General features: G+C 42.8%; 1 protein-coding gene across 2 annotated transcripts in view; it reads right to left on the bottom strand.

Annotated features, from left to right (window-relative positions):
• Nucleotides 1-8,068: 8,068 nt before the first annotated feature.
• LOC144668991 (hepatic lectin-like) overlaps nucleotides 8,069-21,110 on the bottom strand; it is a 58,582-nt gene continuing 45,540 nt past the window's right edge. For both annotated transcript variants that reach the window (XM_078531529.1, XM_078531528.1), the window contains exons 5-6: nucleotides 19,679-19,791; nucleotides 8,069-8,918 (exon numbers count right to left, since the gene is read on the bottom strand). In XM_078531529.1, the coding sequence (XP_078387655.1) occupies nucleotides 8,777-8,918; nucleotides 19,679-19,791 (255 nt within the window). In that variant the 3' untranslated portion in view covers nucleotides 8,069-8,776. The remainder of the gene's footprint in view (nucleotides 8,919-19,678; nucleotides 19,792-21,110) is intronic.

Raw genomic sequence — 21,110 nt, forward strand, 5'->3', positions numbered from 1 at the left:
TGCCACCCGCTTCCAGGTGTGTGTCGTGTGAGCCACGCTGGAGAATATTATTCAGCCCATAGTTTCTCACTGTCAATAGTGAAGACTCCAAGCAGTAGTGCAACTCATTGTGCTGGTAATATTGCATCATCTGCATGCATGGTTGTCATTCCCTGTGCCAGCACAGGTTTTGAACATTCACAGCCGTATGACCTTGGAGGTTATTAGCTGAACCTCTGCTGGATCAGATGATCCCTTGCAATCAGGCCTTCCTGGAAAGACCTCACTCTGACACCCCAGGTCTGGACATATCTCTCCGGATCATCAGGCACAGCCTCCCTGTGCTCTGCCTCATCCTCTCCCAAGTCCTCTTCCTTCGATGAGATCAGTCCTTCCATTATTTCCACAACTTCAAGGGTTACTCCTCTTTACTGGGACATGTAATGAAGGATGCAACCTCCCATGACCATTCGAGAAACCCCGGCAGGTGTGTATTTCAGGGAGTGGTCCAGAGTGTGAAAGCACATTTTTGGCAGGCTGATAGACTGCTCAATGGTGAGCAAATAGCTACCATTGTAACACCACTGTGCACTCTCAGACGGGTAAGCAGCCATCTCCTCAAAGGTAAAGACATCAACAGTTTGGAGAATTATACAGTTCCAGCACTTATGTTCTATTTTCTATCTGAGAGATCTGAGATCTAAATGATTGTATTTTTTCAATCCAGCAATGTTTCTTTAAATTTACAGAAACAGTGGAGATTCAAAGAGACTGAGGTGTCCATGTTCATCATTATGCTGTCATGGACAGGTACAAAATAGAATTTGAAAGGCTACTGGAATGCTGTCCTTTATATATAGAGGACTACAATTATACCTAGCCCTGGTTTGACCACACCAGTGTTCAATTTTAGGCACCACACCTTGCGAAGGATATATTGACCTTGGAAGGAGTGCAGTGTTGATTTACCAGAATGATATCTGGACTCCAAGGTTAAATTACAAGGATAGGTGACACAAACAAGAGTTGTATTTACTGAAATATTATTAAGGGTGATTTGACCGAAGTGCTCAAGATATAAAAGGGAGAGTGCAGATAGAGAGAAATTATTTCCCCTAATTGGGAAGTCTCAGAGTAGGGGCTATAGTCTAAAAATTAGAGCTCGAGCTGTCCAGAGTGAAGTTAGGAAACACTTCAAAAGCAAAGAGTTCAAAGGTTATTTGGAACTTTTCTGCAAATAGCAATTCGGGATAGGTCAATTGTTAATTTTAAATTTGAGATTGGTAAGTGTTTGTTAAGCAAATAAATTAAGGATATGTGGCAATGGCGAGTATATGGAGTTAGGTCACAGATCAGCCATGATCAGGTTGAATGGTGGAACAGAGTCATGTAGCTTAATGACTTCTTCCTGTTCCAATAAAAATGATTTCCATGATGCAGCTTAAAAGCAACATAATCATAAGAGAGGACAAGAAGAGATTTCTGTTTTGATTCAATCGTGCTCCAGGCAATTGTACCCAAATCTAAATCTATTTTTGCAGTGAGCGCTTACAAAGATTGGTGTGGGATAAGTGGGTTCCGGTTTGTGGGGCACTGACATCAGTACTGGGGAAAGTGGGGGCTGTACCGTTGGCATGGTCTACACCTGAACCATGCTGGGGTGAGTGTCCTTGCAAATTGCATAACTAGGGAAGTAGAGAGGGCTTTAAACTAAACAAGAGAGGTGAGGGATCAAGCTTGGGTAGAGGTAGCAATTCAAGGTGCAGAGTCAAGACAGGAGAGCAAAATAGTAATATGAGAAATGAGGGTCAGAGAATGGCAGTAAGAGATAGAGAGAAAAAAACTTAAGAATACATCAAGTCAAGACCAGATGTTACAAAGGTAACAAAAAGACAAAACTGAAAGCTGTCTACCTGAATGCATGTAGCATTCATAACAAAGTAAATGAACTGATGGGCGACATTGAAGTAAATAAATATGATCTGATAGAAATTACGGAGATGTGGCTGCAGCACGGCAAAGATTGGGCCGTTAATATTGAAGGATACATGACATCCAAGAAGAATAGGTAAAGGTGGAGGAGTAGCACTGTTAATCAAAGAGGGCATTGGTACAATAGTTAGAGATGACCTTGGTTCAGGAGATCAGGATATAGAATCAGTTTGAGAGGAAATGAGGAATAGTAGAGGAAAAAAGTCATTAGCAGGAGTGGTCTATAGGCCCCCTAATTGTAGCCACAGTCTGGGACAAAGTATTCAAGACAAAATATTGTGTGCTTGTGATAAAGGGGCAGCAATAATCAGGGGTGATTTTAATCTACACGTAAATTGAAAAAATCAGATTGGCAGTAGTAGCCTGAATGAGGAGTTCATAGAATGCTTTTGAGATAGCTTCTTAGAGCAGCATGTTCTGGAACCAACCAGAGAGCAGGTTATATTAGACTTGGTTTGTGCAATGTGACAGGATTAACTAATGACCTCAGAGTAAAGGTACCCCTAGGTAGCAGCGACCATAAGACATAGGAGCAGAAATTAGGCCATTCGGCCCATCGAGTATGCTCCACCATACAATCATGGCTGATAAGTTTCTCAACCCCATTCTCCCGCCTTCTCCCCGTAACCTTTGATTCCCTTACCAATCAAGAACCTATCTATCTCCATCTTAAATACACTCAATGACCTGGCCTCCACAGCATTCTGTGGCAGTGAATTCCATAGATTCACCACTCTCTGGCTAAAGAAGTTTCTCCTCATCTCTGTTCTAAAAGGTCTTCCCTTTACTCTGAGGCTGTGCCCTCGGGTCCTAGTCTCTCCTACTAATGGAAACACCTTCCCCACATCCACTCTATCCAGGCCTTTCAGTATTCTGTAAGTTTCAATCAGATCCCCCCTCATTCTTCTAAACTCCATCGAGTATAGACCCAGAGTCCTCAAATGTCCCTCATATGTTAAGCCTTTCATTCCTGGGATCATTCTCGTGAACCTCCTCTGGACCCTCTCCAGGGCCAGCACATCCTTCCTGAGATACGGGGCCCAAAATTGCTCACAATATTCTAAATGTGGTCTGACCAGAGCCTTATAAAGCCTCAGCAGCACATCCCTGCTTTTATATTCTAGTCCTCTCGAAATAAAGGCCAACATTGCATTTGCCTTCCTAACTATCGACTCAACCTGCAAGTTAACCTTAAGAGAATCCTGGACTAGGACTCCCAAGTTCCTTGGCACTCCAGATTTCTGAATTCTCTCCCCATTTAGAAAATAGTCTATGCCTCTATTCTTCCTACCAAAGTGCATGACCTCACACTTCCCCACATTGTATTCTGTCTGCCACTTCTTTGCCCATTCTCCTAACCTGTCCAAATCCTTCTGCAGCCTCCCCGCCTCCTCAATACTACCTGTCCCTCCACCTATCTTTGTATCATCTGCAGACTTAGCCAGGAAGCCCTCAGTTCTTCATCTAGATCGTTAATGTATAAAGTGAAAAGTTGTGGTCCCAACACTGACCCCTGTGGAACTCCACTAGTCACCGGCCGCCATCCTGAGAAGGACCCCCTTATCCCCACTCTCTGCCTCCTGCCAGACAGCCAATCTTCTATCCATGCTAGTACCTTGCCTCTAACACCATGGGCTCTTATCTTACTAAGCAGCCTCCTGTGCGGCACCTTGTGAAAGGCCTTCTGGAAGTCCAAGTAGATTACATCCATTGGCTCTCCTTTGTCTAACCTACTCGTTACCTCTTCAAAGAATTCTAACAGATTTGTCAGGCATGACCTCCCCTTGATGAAACCATGCTGACTTTGCCCGATTTTACCATGAACTTCCAAGTATTCTGAAATCTCATCCTTAATAATGGACTCTAAACGAGGTCAGGCTAATCAGCCTGTAATTTCCCGTCAAAAACAATTACCTGGAAAAACTCAGCAGGTCTGGCAGCATCGGTGGAGAAGAAAAGAGTCGACGTTTCGAGCCCTCACAACCCTTCAACAGAACAGTCAATTAAACACAGAGATAAAAACAAAAAACTACTGCGGATGCTGGAAAGGATGTTGAAGGGTCGTGAGGACTCGAAATGTCAACTCTTCTCCACCGATGCTGCCAGAGCTGCTGAGTTTTTCCAGGTAATTCTGTTTTTGTTTTGGATTTCCAGCATCCGCAGTAGTTTTTTGTTTTTATCTCTGTAATTTCCTGTCTTTTGCCTCACTCCCTTCTTAAACAGGGGGGTTACATTAGCGATTTCCCAGCCCTCTGGGACCCTCCCTGACTCCAGTGATTCCTGAAAGATCACCACTAACGCCTCCACTATCTCTTCAGCTATCTCCTTCAGAACTCTGGGGTGTAATCCATCTGGCCCAGGTGATTTATCCACCTTCACACCTTTCAGTTTTCCTAGCACCTTCTCCTTGGTAATGGCCACCATACTCACCTCTGCCCCCCGACTCTCTTGAACTTTGGGGATGTCACTCGTGTCTTCCACTGTGAAGACTGACGCAAAATACCTATTCAGTTCCTCCGCCATTTCTTTGTTCCCCACTACTACTTCTCCAGCGTCATTTTCCAGCGGCCCAATGTCCACTTTTGCTCTCTCTTACCCTTTATATATCTAAAAAAACTCTTGCAATCTTCTTTTATATTACTGGCTAGTTTACCCTCATATTTAATCTTCTCCCTCCTTATTTCTTTTTTAGTTGTCCTCTGTTGGTCTTTGTAGGCTTCCCAATCCCCTGGTTTCCCACTGCTCTTCGCTGCATTGTGTGCTTTATGATTAATATGATGACAATATGATTGAATTTTACATCCAGTTTGAAAGGGAGAAGAGCAAGTCTAAGACTAGTATCTTAAACTGAAATAAGGGCAACTATGTGGCAATGAAAGGTGAGCTAGCTGAAGCGAACAGGGAAACTAGGCAAGAGGATAGATCAATACAGAGGCAGTGGCAGACACTTAAGGGGGTATTTCAGAATATTCAGAATAAGTACATCCCTACTATAAAGAAAAATTCCAACCATCCATGGTTAACTAAAGATGTTGTTAAGGAAATCATCAAACTGAAGGAAAGAGCATACAACTCTGCAAAGCTGAGTAGCAGGACAGATGATTGAACAGAATATAAAGAATGGCAGAGAATGACTAAAAGGTTAATCAAGAGAAAGAAATTAGAGTATGAGAATAAGCTAGCTAGAAATATAAAAACTGATAGGAAAAAAGGTTCTACAGTATTTAAAAAGGAAAAGAGTGAGTGTTGGTCCTCTAGAAAGTGAAAATGGGGAGTTAATAGTAGATAATAAGGAAATGGCGGAAGAAATGACAAATATTTTGCTTCTGTGTTCATTATAGAGGATACAAAAAACATTCCAGTTATAGCTGCAAATCAAGTGGTGAACGGGAGAGAGGAACTTGGTGAAATTGAAATCACTAGAAAAACGCTACTGAGCAGATTGATAGAGCTGCAGGCTAGCAAGTCTCCTGGTCCCAATGACTACATCCTAGGGTCTTAAAAGAGGTGGCTAATGAGGCAGTCGATGCACTAGTGTTAATATTTCAAAATTTGTTAGATTCTGGAAAGGTTCCATCAGATTGGAAAGTTCAGATGTAACCCTTCAATTCAAGAAGGGAGGGAGGCAGAAAACAGGAAATTATAGGCCAATTAGCTTGATGTTTGTCGTGGAGAAGTTAATAGAATCGATCATAAAGGAGGTTATAGCTGGGTACTTAGAAGAGCTCAAGGCAACCGGGAAGAGTCAGCATTGTTTTGTGAAAGGAAAATCATGTTTAACCAATTTATTGGGGTTTTTTGAAGGAGTAACATGCACAGTGGATAAAGGGGAGCCTGTAGACGTACTGTACTTGGATTTCCAGAAGGCATTTGATAAGGTGCCACATCAAAGTTTATTACAAAAAATAAAAGTGCATGGTGTAGAGGGTAATTTATTCGCACGGATAGAAGATTGGCTGGCTGGCAGAAAGCAGAGAGAATGCATAAATGGGTCTTTTTTGGATTGGCAAGATGTAATGTGGAGTCCCACAGGGGTCTGTACTTGGGCCTCAACATTTTACGATTTACATCAGTGACTCAGATGAGCGGAGCGAAGACATGGTGGCTAAATTTGCAGATGACATAAAGATAGGTAGGAAAGTATGTTGTGAAGAGGACATGTGGAGGTTACAGTTGGATATGGATAGGTTGAGTGAGTGGACAAAAAGTTGGCAAGTGGAGATTAATGTGGGAAAATGTGAAGTTGTTCACTTTGGCAGGAAGAACAAAAAAACAGAGTATTACTTAAATGGAGGACAGCTGCATAATTCTGAGGTGCAGAGGGATCTAGGTGTTCTAGTACATGAGTCACAAAAAGTTAGTATGCAGGTACAGCAAGTAATTAAGAAGGCTAATGGAATGCTATCCTTATTATGAGAGGGATTGAACATAAAAGTTCAATATATTTCAGTTATACAGGGCATTGGTGAGACTGCACCTCGAATGCTCTGTGCAGTTTTGGTCTCCTTATTTAAGGAAAGATGTAAATGCATTGGAGGCGGTTCACAGGAGGTTTACTAGATTGATTCCTGGAATGAACGGGGAGCCTTATGAGGAAAGGTTGGACAGACTGGGCTTGTTTCCACTGGAGTTCAGATGAGTGAGGGGTGATTTGATTGAGGTATACAAGATCCTGAATGGCCTTGACCAGGTGGACGTCGAAGGATCTTTCCTCTTATGGGTGAGTCCAGAATGAGGGGGCACTGTTTTAGAATTAGGGGTCGCCCTTTTAGGACAGAAGTGAGATATTTTTTTCTCTCAGAGGATTGTGCGACTTTGCAATTCTCTGCCTAAGAAGGCGGTGGAAGCAGGGTCATTGAATATTTTTAAGGCACAGGTAGATAGATTCTTGTTAGGCAAGAGAATCAAAGGTTTATGTCCTGGGTAAATGAGTTTGTTGGCCAATCAAACTGTACTGCATGCCTTCCTATGTTCTCATTATTTGCTGCTTGCAATCAATAACGGGGAGAGACTAATGTAAGGATAAACAGTGATGGTTTATTGAGACATAGGGCAGAGCATCAGATCGTACATGCTCTCCCAGAAACTTGCAGGACTAGCCTTACAGTTCCCAGTTGCCTATGCTGTACAGTGATCCGTTATTGCTGTCACATGATCAGTACACTTGCATTCTCATAAAAAGAGGGGGTACATCAGTTTACCACACAGGGTTAGATGGGAATGTAGAAATCGAAACACAAGAAGATTGGCTATTATCAGAGCAGCCTTGAGGGGCCGAATGGTCTACTCCTGTTCCTGTTTGTTATGCTCTTACGTTCCTCTGCCCTCTGGTCTGAAAGATGGCCTGCTGCAAAAGTTATTCTGGAGCAGGCCTCAGGTTGAACAATAAATCCCCTGCATCATTTCGATAGACAGTAGGAATAGCAAGAATCATACTGTACCCTCCTGATCTCTCTAACTGCTAATAAACAACACACCAACAAACCATGGCAAATCAGAAATATACATGGGCCAGAATTTTTAGTTCATCGGGCTGGCGTGTGATATTTTGGTCGGCGGGCACACACGGGAATCAGCAGCACGCCTGCCAACAATAAACTGGCCTATTAAGGCCATTATAGTATCAATTAAATGTAATTTTTCACTCCTTGTCCAACCTTTCGGCTGGCGGGCAGGCGAAAGGGCCAGTTGGCCTTTGCATCCACGGGTGGGATGAGTTTTCCAACCGCAATTAAAAATAAGATAAAAATTTCAACTTTTCAGAGTCACATGAGGGGACATGTTTTTTAACATTTTAAATTTCTTTATTTTTAAGTTATTAAATCTTCAGCTGCCTGAAACAGCTCTATGCCTCAGGGAGCTTATCCTGCGCGCACCCGCACAAGTGCGAACTCGCGCACTGCACCCCCTGCCCCACAGGCAGCGCTGCAGCGCACATTTCGCGCTGGACAAACCTTAATTGGCTCACCAGCGTGAAATCACTGTCAGGCCCTGATCGCGGGTGGCGGTCGGCTTCCAAAGCGCTCCCGCTGAGCCCTCCCAAGGGCAAAATTCTGCCCATGATGTTTATTAAGAAATAAAGTTAACCAAAGCCAGATTAAATCAAATGGCAGCTATAATTAGAGTATACTATTTCAAGTTCTGCAATACAATCTTGCAGTTACAGATCCATTAATCTAATTTGATGTCCGAGATGCCTGGTGGTCTCCCAGGCAAGCATGGTAGCTGGAGGAGGAAGCATAGGTGGTGAGGGCACAAAGAACAAGATGGGGCCTGAATGGAATTTAGGTATGGAGGACAAACTGGGAAACAGAGGTGAAGGAGAGGAGGAGGGTGAGCCTGGGTGCAGCTCACATGCCTGCGATAAGATTTAAGTGAAGCCAAGGCCGTAAGCCATGTCTACGCAGAGAGTGCTGAAAGGAGCGGGAACTGCTGAAAACCCATTACATCCTTTGAAAGAGAAGACACAGATCATGATTTCCAAACAGCATTGTATATTTGAGATTCCCAGAGCACCTTTGTTCCAATGGGCCTGGGCTAGATGGATGTGAGGAAGCAGACAAACATTGACACTTTTCAAGATGCCAGAAATATGGATCTGGTTCAACACAGTACAGGATAGTAGGGGCAGTTCACCATGTGGATCTTCTTCACATTACTGGATTGAGATAAAGGACCAAAACTGAGTGCATCACATCCTTGACCACACACCCATCATACTCACCACCAGCTCAGGGATGCTTACCCAATATACATAGACTGAACATTTAAAAATAGATTCACTTTCCTTTGCACTGAGGTCACATTAAGGAAAATAACATTGTGCTGGCTTTTCACAGATCCAATTTTGAGAGTTAGCACATGTCCTATCATTCCACTTTCGAATAGCACTCAACTCTGCACAGTCTTCATTGGAAAAATCATTGGGTTCACCTTTATTCCAGAACCTAAAGTAAAAAACATGGTAAGAATAAAATTCATTATAAGAATTCCCATTTCAAACTGATGATCAATAAATAACCATACCGTGATATCCCGATATGAATCATGTGGAACTGTTTAACTGCAGTGTAGTAATGTACCCAGGGATCTTAAGAACATAAGAAATAGGAACAGGAGTAGACCATTCGGCCCCTCGAGCATACTCTGCCATTCAAAAGGATCATAGCTGATCTTCTTGTGTTTCGATTTACACATTGCCATCTAACCCTGATAACCTTTGATTCCCTTGCCTAACAAGAATCTATCTACCTCTGCCTTAAAAATATTCAATGACCCCACTTCCACCACCTTCTTAGGCAGAGAGTTCCAAAGTCGCACAACTCTCTGAGAGAAAAAAATTCTCCTCATCCCTGTCCAAAAAGGGTGACCCCTAATTTTAAAACAGTGCCCTCTAGTTCCGGACTCACCCACAAGACGAAACATCCTTTCGATGAGTACCTTGTCAAGGCCATTCAGGATATTGTATTCTTCAATCAAATCACCCCTCACTCCTCTAAACTTCAGTGGAAACAAGTCCAGTCCGTCCAACCTTTCCTCAAAAGACAACCCACTCATTCCAGGTATCAATATAGTAAATGTCCTTTGAACCACCTCCAATGCATTTACATCCTTCCTTAAATAAGGAGACCAAAACAGCACATAGTATCTAAGGTGCGGTCTTACTAATGCCCTATATAACTGAAGCATGACATCCTTACTTTTATGTTCAATCCTTCTTGTAATAAAGGATAGCATTCCAATAGCCTTAATTACCTGCTGTACCTGCATACTAACCTTTTGTGACTCATTTACTAGAACACCTAGATCCCTCTGCATCTCAGAATTATGCAACCATCTCTATTTAATAATACACTGCTTTTTTGTTCTTCCTGCCAAAGTGAACAATTTCACATTTTCCCACATTAAACTCCATTTGCCAGATCTTTGCCCACTCACTCAACCTATCTATAGCCATCTGCAACCTCCTCATGTCCTCTTCACAACATACTTTCCTACCTATCTTTGTGTTATCTGCAAATTTAGCTACCATGTCTTCACTCCCCTCATCTAAGTCATTGATGTAATTCATAAAAAGTTGAGGCCCCCGCACAGACCCCTGTGCGACTCCACTCGTCATATCCTGCCAATCCGAATAAGACCCATTTATACATACTCCTTGCTTTCTGCCAGCCAGCCAATCTTCTATCCCTGCTAATATGTTACCCCCACACCATGCACTTTTATTTTCTCTAATAACCTTTGATGCGGCACCTTATCAAATGCCTCTGGAAATCCAAGTACAGTATGTCTACAGGCTCCCCTTTATCTACTGCCCATGTTAGTCCTTAAAAAAACTCCAATAAATTGGGTAAACATGATTTTCCTTTCACAAAACTATGCTGATGCTTTCCAATTGCCTTGTGCTCTTCTAAGTACCCGGCTATAACCTCCCGAATGATCGATTCTAACAACTTCCCCGTGACAGACGTCAAGGTTACTGGCCTATAGTTTCCTGTTTTCTGCCTCCCTCCCTTCTTGAATAGAGGGGTTATATTTGCTACTTTCCAATCTGATGGAATTTCCCCAGAATCTAGTGAATTTTGGAAAATTAACACCAGCATATTGACTACCTCATTAGCCACCTCTTTTAAGACCCTAAGGACGAAGTCCAGCAGGACCTGTAGACTTGCCAGCCTGCAGCTGCATCAATTTGCTCAGTACGATTTTCCTAGTGATTTCAATTTCGCCAAATTCCTCTCCCTTTCGCCTCCTGATTTGCAGCTATTACTGGAATGTTTTTGGTATCCTCTATAGTGAACACAGAAGCATTCAGTGCATGTTTGAGAGAAACCTGTAAGAATGGCAGAGGGGAGGGAGGTAATGGTAGTGGCATAGTGGTAATGTCACTAGATTAGTAAACCAGAGGCCCAGGCTAATGCTCTGGGGACATGGCTTCAAATTCCACCACCACAACAACTGGTGCATTTTGAATTCAACTAATTAATAAATTGCTGAAAAAAGACATTTTGTCAAAGCTTTTCATCTGGCACTCATCAGGACAGGTACACAGTCAAGACGAAAAGCTTCAACAAAATGCCTTTTTTCAGCAGTATCAAGTTCTGTACTACCAAATGACTATTGAATGAATCTGGAATTTAAAAAAAAGCTAAACCACAAAACCATCATCAATTGTGCTAAAACTCATCTGGATCACTAATGCCCTTTTGGGAAGGAAATCTGTTGTCTTTACCTGGTCTGGCCTACATATGACACACAACAATGTGGTTTGTTCTCAAATAGCCTAGCAAGCCATTCAGTTGTACCAAACTGCTACAGAAAAGTCAAAAAGGAACTGTGTGGAACTAGGCCCTGGAAATGATAACAGTACACCCAGTCATGTCAACCTTGCAAAATCCTCCTCACTAACATCGGGCAGTTTGAGCCAAAATGTGGAGAGCATATCCCACAAACTAGACAATCATGGCTGATAACATAGCAATACTCACAGAATCATACTTTACAGACAACATCCCAGACACCACCATCAACATTCCTGGACCTACCAGAGGTGGTGACACAATGGTATACAGTCAGGAGGGAGTTGCCCTCAACATTGACTCCAGACCCAATGAAGTCTCATGGCATCAGGTCAAACATGGGCAAGGAAACCCCCTGCTGATTACCACCTCAGCTGATGAATCAGTACTCCTCCATGTTGAACACCTCTTGGAGGAAGTACTGGCAAGGGCTCTGGGTAGGGAACTTCAATGTCCATCACCAAGAGTGGCTTGATAGCACCAGTACTGACTGGGATGGCTAAATCCTGAAGGACATAGCTGTCAGACTGGGCCTGTAGCAGCTGATGAAGAAAGCAAAAAGAGGGAAAAACCTATTTAACTTGTTCTCATCATTCTACCATTATAGTCCATGGCAGTACTAGTAGGAGCGAACAGATCCAGCAAGTCAAAAGTGGGCCTCCTTGAGGCACTGTAGGTGATCAGCATCAGAATTGTATTCAACCAAAATCTGTAACCTTATAGCCTGGCATATCCCTCACTCTACCATTACCATTAAGCTAGGGGATTAACCCTAGCTCAATGAAGAGAGCATGCTAGGAGTAGTTTATATTCCAAACAGCTGGAGCAGCATATGATACACAGAGCTAAGTGATCCCAAAACCAATGGATCAAATCTAAGTTCTGCAGTCGTGAATTATAGTGAACAATTCAACAAACATTCGGAGGAGACTCCATAAATATCCCCACCCTCAGTGATGGGGAGACCAACACATCAATCCAAAAAACAAGGATGAAGCAATTGCCAACATCAGCTAAAAGTATTGAGTGGATGATCTATCTCAACCTCCACTTGAGGTCCCCAGCATCTCAGATGCTATTCTTCAACCAATTTGACTCATCCCACTTGAGATAATGAAACGGCTGAAGGCACTAAATACTGTAAAGGCTATGTGCCTTAATAACATTTTGGTAGTAGTAGTGAAGACTTATACTCCAGAACCAGCTGCCCTTAGCTAAACTGTCCCAGTACAGCACAACACTGGCATCTACTTGACAATTTGGAAATTTGCCCAGGTATTTCCTGTCCACAAAAAGCAGGACAAACACAACCTGACCAATTACCACCATGGTCTGCCCTCGAACTTCAGCAAAGTGATGGAAAGTGGCAACAACAGTGTCATCAAGTGACACCTACCACAGCTGCTCACTGACAATCAGTTTGGGTTCCACCAGAGCCACTCAGCTCCTGATCTCATTACAGCCTTGGTCTAAACATGGATAAAAGAGCTGAATTCAAGAGATGAGGTAAGAATGACTGCGCTTGGCATCAAGACAGCATTTGATCGAGTGTGGCAATAAGGAGCCCTAGCAAAATGAGTCAATGGGAATCGTGGGGAAAGCTCTCCACTGTTTGGAATCATATCTAGCACAAAGGAAGATGGTTGTGGTTGTTGGAAGTCAATCAACTCAGTCCGAGGACATCACTGCAGGAGTTTCTCAGGGTAGGCCCAACCATCTTCAGCTGTTTCATCAATGACCCTCCATCATAAGGTCAGAAGTGGGGATGTTTGCCGATGATTGCACAATGTTCAGTGCCATTTCCGACTCCTCAAGATACTGAAGCAGTCTGTGTCCATATGCACCAAGACCTGGACAACGTACAGTCTGGGGATGATAAGTGGCAGTAACATTCGTACCATACAAGTGCCAGGCAATGACCATCTCCAACAAGACAGACCTAACCATCTCCCTTTGACATTCAATTACGTTACCATCACTGAGTTCTGCACTGTCAGCTGTGGCTCAGTTCATAGCACCCTCGCCTTTGAATCAGAGGGTTGTGGGTTCATGTCCCACTCCTGGAAACCAAGAACTGTGATTGTACTCAAAAGAGTTGCAATCTGTGACTGTTGATAACTCAAAAGAGTATCAACATCCTGCAGGCTACCATTGACTAGAAGCTGATCTGGACCAGCTGCATAAATGCTGTGGCTACAAGTGCAGGTCAGAGGCCAAGTAACTGACCTCCCCAAAGTCAGCCCAACATCTACGAGGCACATGTCAGGAGTGTAATGGAATACAATGGACTTTCCTGGATGAGTGCAGCTCCAACAAAACTTAAGAAACTCAACACCATCCAGGACAAAGTCTGCTTGATTGACACCCTATCCACCATCTTCAAGATTCACGCTGTCCACCACAGATGCACAGTGGCAGCAGTTTCTACCATATACAAGATGCAATGCAGCAACTCATCATGCTTCCTTCAATAGCTCCTTCCAAAGCTATGACCTCTACCACCTAGAAGGTAAGGCAGCAGACGCATGGGAACACCATCACCAAAAACTCCCCTCCAAGCCACGGACCACTCTGATCTATGTTGCCATTCCTCCACTGTCACTGAGTCAAGTATTTTTTTTATTCGTTCATGGGGTGTGGGTGTCGTTGGCCAGGCCAGCATTTATTACCCATCCCCAGTTGCCCTAGTGCAGGGGGCATTTATTGCTCTGGATCTGGAGTCACATGTAGGCCAGGCCAGGTAAGGACAGCAGATTTCCTTCCCTAAAGCACATTAGTGAACCTGGTGGGTTTTTACAACAATCGAAAATGGCTTCATGGTCATCATTAGGCTTTTAATTCCAGATTTTTATTTAATTCAAATTCTACCGTCTGCTGTGGCAGGATTTGAACCCAGGTCCCCAGAGCATTACCCTGGGTCTCTGGATTACTAGTCCAGTGACAAAACACTACACTACCACCTCTCTCTAACCCTGGAACTCCTTTCCTAACAGTGCTATGGGTGTACCTACACCACATGGACTGCAGCAGTTCAAGAAGCTGGCTCATCGCCATCTTCTCAAGGGCAATTAAGATTTGGCAACAAATGCTGTCCTAGCCAGTGATGAACAACCACTCCTGGCCGCCACACCATCTCCCAATAACAATGAAAGAATATTTTTGAGAAATGGACAGATCATATGAACATACAAATTAGGAGCAGGAGTAGGCCACATGGCCCCTTGAGCCTGCTCTGCTATTCAATAAGATCATGGCTGATCTGATTGTACTCAACCCCACATTCCTGCCTACCCCTGATAACCTTTCACCTCCCCCCCCCCCCCGTTAGTCAAGAATATATCTAGCTCTGCCTTAAAAATATTCAGAGTCTGCTTCCACTGCCTTTTGAGTAAGAGTGTTCTAAAGATTCACAACCCCCTGAGAGAAAATATTTCTCCCCATCTCTGTCTTAAATGAGGCGACCCCTTATTTTTAAACAGTGACCCCTAGTTCTAGATTCTCCCACAAGAGGAAACATCCTTTCCACATCCACCCTGTCAAGACCCCTCAGGATCGTAAAGGTTTCAATTAAGTCACCTCTTACTCTTCGAAATTCCTCTTTCCTCTTAAGACAACCCACCCATTTCTGGTATTAGTCTAGTAAACCTCTGAACTGCTTCTAATACATTTACATCTTACTTTAAATAAGGAGACCAGGACTGTACACAATGCTCCAGATGTGGTCTCACCAATGCCCTGTATAACTGAAGCATAACCTCCCTACTTTTGTATTCAATTCCCCTCAAAATAAATGATAACATTCCGTGTCGGTTCAGTAAATTTACATTCTTCTCGAGAATAAAGGGTCAATTTTACAATTGTATGTTTCTGGTCGGAGTGTTTGCTGGTAGCTGTGCACGCCAGAAAACCAGCAAAATGCCTTTAACATTTAATCAATTTACTTACACTGATGTTAAGGAATCTCACCAGTAAGATGCTTCTGTAAACTGGTCTTAAATCTTACTCCACTGTAAAATATCCAGCTATGATTTCTGATTTAAGATACATAAGCCAGAATATAACGCTTGTCGGGCAAGCGTCCCAATGTGATCGCGAGTTGGCATGATATTCTGGTCGGCGGGCACCCGCAGGAGTTGGCAACGCGCCCGCTGACAATTAAAAGGCCTATTAAGGCCATTAAACTTATAATTGAAAGAAATTTTTCACTGCCCGTCCAACCTTACAGATGGTGAAAAGGCCAGGTAGTCTTTGGACTTTTTAGGAAACCTCATCCTTGGGTGGGATGAGGTTTCCAACAGCAAATAAAATAAAAATTTTAACATTTCATTAACAACATGTCCCTGCTCATGTGACAGAATCACATGAGGGGACATGTTTTTTAGCATTTTAAATTTCTTCATTTTCAGTTTTTTTAAACCTTTAGTTCCCTGAGGCAACTCTGTGCCTCAGGGAGCTTTTTCAGTGCGCACCCGCGTGCATGTACAAAGTTCACGCTCGCCCTCTTCCTTTCCCCCCCATACAGGCAGCACTGAGCGCTGCCACCCGCCAGTGTGAAATCATGGTCCGGCCCCGATCATGAATGGCAGTCGGCTTCCCAACTGCTCCCACCCTTCCCCGCTGAGCCCATCCGACAGGGACAAAATCCTGCCCATAGAAACTGAAGAATTGTCTGATGGAGAGTGAGTTCTATTCCTCCGCAGATCAGATCCTGTATGTGCCAGAGTGGGACAGATTAGCACTGATTTAGGGAGAAGAAAACAGATAGGCCTCTGATATTTTGTGGCTTTGCCAGGTTGGAGGTGTGTCCCATGTAGTCAATCACAGGATCATTCCATACAGAGAGGCACAATCTGCCAAGGGCAGCATTATATTTTCCCAGAACTCGTGCAAAGCATGGGAATATTCAACACACTTATATGAGGAGGAAGGAAGGTGATGGTGAAGTATGGGGAGATAGAGTGGATGGGAACAATGAAGAGGGGGAATTGAAGAGGGAGTAATCAAAAAGGAGAGGAGGGCATAGTGATGGAGAAAGAGTAGGTGATGAAGGGGGTGCTGGAGTGGGAGGGAAGGATGTGGATTGGCTGGGATGGGTAAAGGAGAGGGACAGTCAGTGGAGAGGGAAGGATGATCAAGGTGAGGGGAGAGATGGAGAGAGGAGTGATCAAGAGGGGAGGGTGCCCCAATGTTTGGTCACTTTAGATGTTAGTGGCTCTTTTGAACAGTGAAGAGGATCTTACAAGATGCATGAGATTTCTTTTTGACACAGGTAAACTATCCTAGTATCAGTCACTGTTTCAGCTATACTGACATCACCCTTTGAAATCAAAAATTTGGACTTTGGATCATTTGAAGGCGTTTATGGGGAGACAGCAGGGCATTGGAATTAGTTTTGAATTGCTCTAAGAAAAAGCTGACATGTGAATAACAGAGATAATGCAAAATTTACAATTGTGCAAACCAGTATTAGGGAATTGGGAGCCCAATTTACACCCGGTCTGATTTTCATCACCATTGATATCAGCGGGAAAGAAAGTCAAGCAGGATATGAAACTGGTAGATGCTTCTCAAGGTAGTGAAAGCAACAGAATCATTAAAACGATTCAAGGAACCCAATGTGTTTCTATTGTCATAAGACAGGAAATGTAAAGGAAGACTGATGGAAATTAGAACCAAAAATGTTAGATTTGGTGAGTGTGTCTTGTGTTTATTTGCCAGTAGAAGGAGCTGGTGGTGAACTGTGGGTGTAAATTGAAGCCTGAAGGATTATAAAGGTTTTATATTTGACGCTGAAGTAACTTCATTTTTGTCTGGTAAAGGTGCAAAAGGATTGCTATCCTGGGGAGACAGTTTCAGCCCAAAGCTTGGTGTTAGCAAAAAAAAAGAACTTTTCTCCAGAGAGTTCACTCCATAAAAGAGTTTTGGTATAGGACATTGATGGAAGTTGCTTACCTGTTCCATTGTAGAGAGTGAATTTAAACTGTGCTTTAGTCAATGGGTCTGTTGGAGTGGTCTTTGCATTGCTTACCAATATTTGAGTTCATACCAGGAAATGACCTAGCAGGGAATAAGGTGTTGCCCTCTCCAAAGAATGAATGGAAGTCTACTAAAAGTGACAATGTAGTCAAAGAATCAAGGGCTAATTGTAATCCTGCTGTAGAAAGAACTGTTTTGACTAAAATGTGACCAGAGGGTCAAAAGATCAACCTTCATATAATACCCTTGACTTTATCTACTTTGAACTTGCCTGGAGACTCCAAACAACAGGAGTCAAACAGAAAACAGCAGCAGAATTGTAGGTTAATGAGCAAACAAAGGAAGACCATGGCTAGAATTTTACACACTAGTAGCGGGCGCGCATCCAACCCGGAAGAGCGTTAAATCTCATGAGAAGACGTTAGGCCATGCATCCTAAATGCAAGAACAAGGTAGAATTAGCCAGGCCTGCACCTTGAGCAGAGAAGATGCTAGCTCTACCATTTACCATTCGAAACAAGGGTGGGAGTTCACATTCAATCTGACAACTGAGCTTGTCAGTGTTTAAAAGAGGCTGGAACTTGCCTAGCTTGGAGCTAGAGGACGAAATCTACAGTATTACCCTCATAGTGAAAGGCAATTTTGGGATTAGAAGTTATCTGGCTGGGAAAGTAAAGCCATTCTTTGGAAGCAGGGAGCGGCTGTGAATTATTTTCTCCAAGAAGTCGATCTCTGTGGAGAGTGGGATGTGTGAAAAGTAAAACATTTCTAGAATTTGAAGTATAAATTGTTTACCAGAAGAAATAGTTTTTAGTCAATAGTGTTTTGCTTTAGTCGTTTTTCTCAAAAGTGAATGCGTCATACTTTCAGCTAAAAACAAGTTCGAATTTATCTTTAAAAGGTTATCAGTGTCTTTGGAGATCATAACAATACCTAATCTTCCATCTTTCATCCCTCAGTCCCTCCTGTAAAAGAAGCCCAATGGTGTAAGCATCCACTTCTTACTTTCTCTTCTCTCCTCACCCCAACCAACCCTTGTTTATTTTCGTTTCAGATACCCAAGCACTACGCCTACCCAGGCAGTGGTGGAAGAGCAGAATACAGTGAAGATGAAGACATACCGTCACTCAAATTTACACATACAACCACCAGCTCAGAGTTTGTCATGGATGTAATTTAGAAGAAACAACAGAATCAGGATCTGCACATGGTGAGCCACCATACAAAAGTGCATTACAGTCAGGTCAGGAAGAATGGAGAGCCCAGCTTCCAGTTCACATTCTAGTTCTGCTGCAGAGGACTCAGGTAAGGACTTTAATGCATCAGGCTACAGAAGAAGTCTGATGGGGATACACATTGAGGTGCCTAGTGCTTTGGGAATCCTGCCAGAAAACCTGCATTCAATGTCATGGAGCATGGAAGAATCCGGAACCAACATGGCACAGGGCTTTGTGCAGAGATTGGAGGTCAACCTTTCTAGTGAGAAACTGGATGGTCATCCCCAAGCTGTGGAGCTCACCAGGATACAGAAACCTTACGATCCTTCCAATACCTTAATGCTGCAATAAAAGCTCAGACTGCAGATATCGTGGCTCTGAATACCAGTGTATAATGGCGCTTCCAGGACATCAGAGCGCAACTAAAAGCTTTTCTTCAACATATCTGCTCCCTAAAGGCTTCTGCCATTATGGTCTCCTACTGAGAACCCTTCCCCTTCTAACAGCTTGTCATACTCTGCGTGGCCTCTGCTTATTCTCCCAGCCGTGCTCAATGTCATGAGGAAGCTCTTCAAGGCCATGTTTTGAACTAACTAGTTTGTGACCAAGATTTCAGTCACCAAAAAAAATACTTCAGCTCCAGCCAGACCACTCGTTGTGGACTACTGAAACATTTACCTAGTATAGAAAATCACCTTAAATTCATTTAATTGCAGTGATATCCAGGATAAATATTCCAGCAACTGACCTGTAAGTAGTTGACGATCCCTTTAACTAGCACTGATGGGAGGGTCCTTCATGCCACTGAATGTGTGTTCAGCGGTGGGAGCTTAAGAGAGGAATGGAGGGTGGAGCTCCAAATGCCAGTACTGACATCAAATTAGCATTGCAAATGGAGTGACGTCATGATCTGCCTGTTCTGCATACATCTGGCATATATTGATGTGCGTGGAAACAAACCTCTTTACCAATTTGGCGTTCAGCACTCTGGATCAGAAGTGTGTGCGCTCATATCACAGGTGTCATTTTGGAACTTGAAGGGACTTCATAGTGCTCAATAGACAGTTGCTGTTGAGCCCAATTTTTCCCCTATAAATTGCTTCTTTTGTTCAGCTAAATATCCTAAATTGAAGCTTCAAAACATGACCAGCTTTATGTTTAATGATCAGTGTCACAGATAATGTTCAAACATGTGCAATTAAAAAGGGAACTCACTTTACAGAGGAAGTATAATCTGTCCCATCCACCCAGCGCCAGTCACCTTCAGAGATTGAATCACTGAGTCCAATCCAGTAATCTTCTACTTGAAGCCATTTTTCTACAAATGTCTGTCATGTAAATAAAAGTGTTACTACAGTATATGGAACTACATAGATTGTTAGCAGTGTTAGTGGCAAACTCTCCACTTGGCAATCTTCTGTCTAAGGTTTTATCCCATTTATTTTAAATCAGCCTTCCTCCCTGCTGAAATGGGGGATAGAGGAATATGAGATGAATGCAGTTTTAGCTTGGCTTGGTTTATAGCACTTCTGACTGAGTCAGAAGATGAAGAATTCATGCCCCATGCCAGAGCTGGAGTGCATAATCAAAGGTGATAAATCAATTAATCACTGAGAAGCTGCTACCAATAATCTGCTCACTAAATGCTCAATTTAGTTTCTGCCAGGACCACTCAGCTCCAGATCTCATTAGAGTGTTGATCCAAACATGGGGACAAAAAGAGCTGAATTCCACAGGTGAGAGAGTGACATTTTTTATTCGTTCAGGGGCTGTGGGCTTCGCTGGCTCAGCCAGTATTTATTGGCCATCCCTAGTTGCCCTTGAGAAGGTGGTGGTGATGTTATGACATGGCAGATGATGTGTGCCAGGTGAATCAAATCCACAAGGGAAACTTGGTTGCACTTTCACAATGGTTTTGCAATTTGTATTTATTATGAGAAGATGCGCGCACTGAATTCAGAAATAATAAATCCGCAAAAACCTTTAGAGATTTTAAAAATTAAATTAAGATATTTATTAACAAAATATTAATGATTTCAAGCACATACATAAGACTACAATTATTGCTATAATAACTCACAAGATTCTTAATTAACCTGAACGCCAATTATGCTCCCTTTACGGCAACTGTCCAAAATAGATTTTGGATTTAAAACAAACTCAGCAATTTAACACAATACCCTGGACAATGGAATTCCAAATTACTTTTCTCCAACATCAGCTTCAGAAGATAGCAGACTTATGCACAAATGCTGGAGGTGTCATTGAGGCCTTTCACACACTCCTCTTAAATCTTACATGCCCTTCTCCTGACACATAGCCTTTCATTCTCCTTTATATATATTTCTCTCTTTTTAACATGTAAATGATAATGTTCCATATGTCTTTGAAATGGTATCTCCCTCATAATATAAAACTTTCATGTTGTTATTATATGTTGTCAGTAACCTTAGGGAAAAATAAACATTCCTTAGCCTTGCTTATCTGGCTAGTTGTAAACAGACTGGGATCCCTTTGAAATCCAAATATCCCTTCATTTATTTAAAATTGCAGATTCCCTTCACACCTTACATGATAAGCCAGCATCCATGTTTACTCATTAGCATGTTAAGCACCTAGCTTCTTTTGTTGGATTAAAGCTTGCCGT

Source organism: Cetorhinus maximus, chromosome 28 (assembly GCF_964194155.1).
Source record: "Cetorhinus maximus chromosome 28, sCetMax3.hap1.1, whole genome shotgun sequence".
In the NCBI taxonomy this organism is placed as follows: domain Eukaryota; kingdom Metazoa; phylum Chordata; class Chondrichthyes; order Lamniformes; family Cetorhinidae; genus Cetorhinus; species Cetorhinus maximus.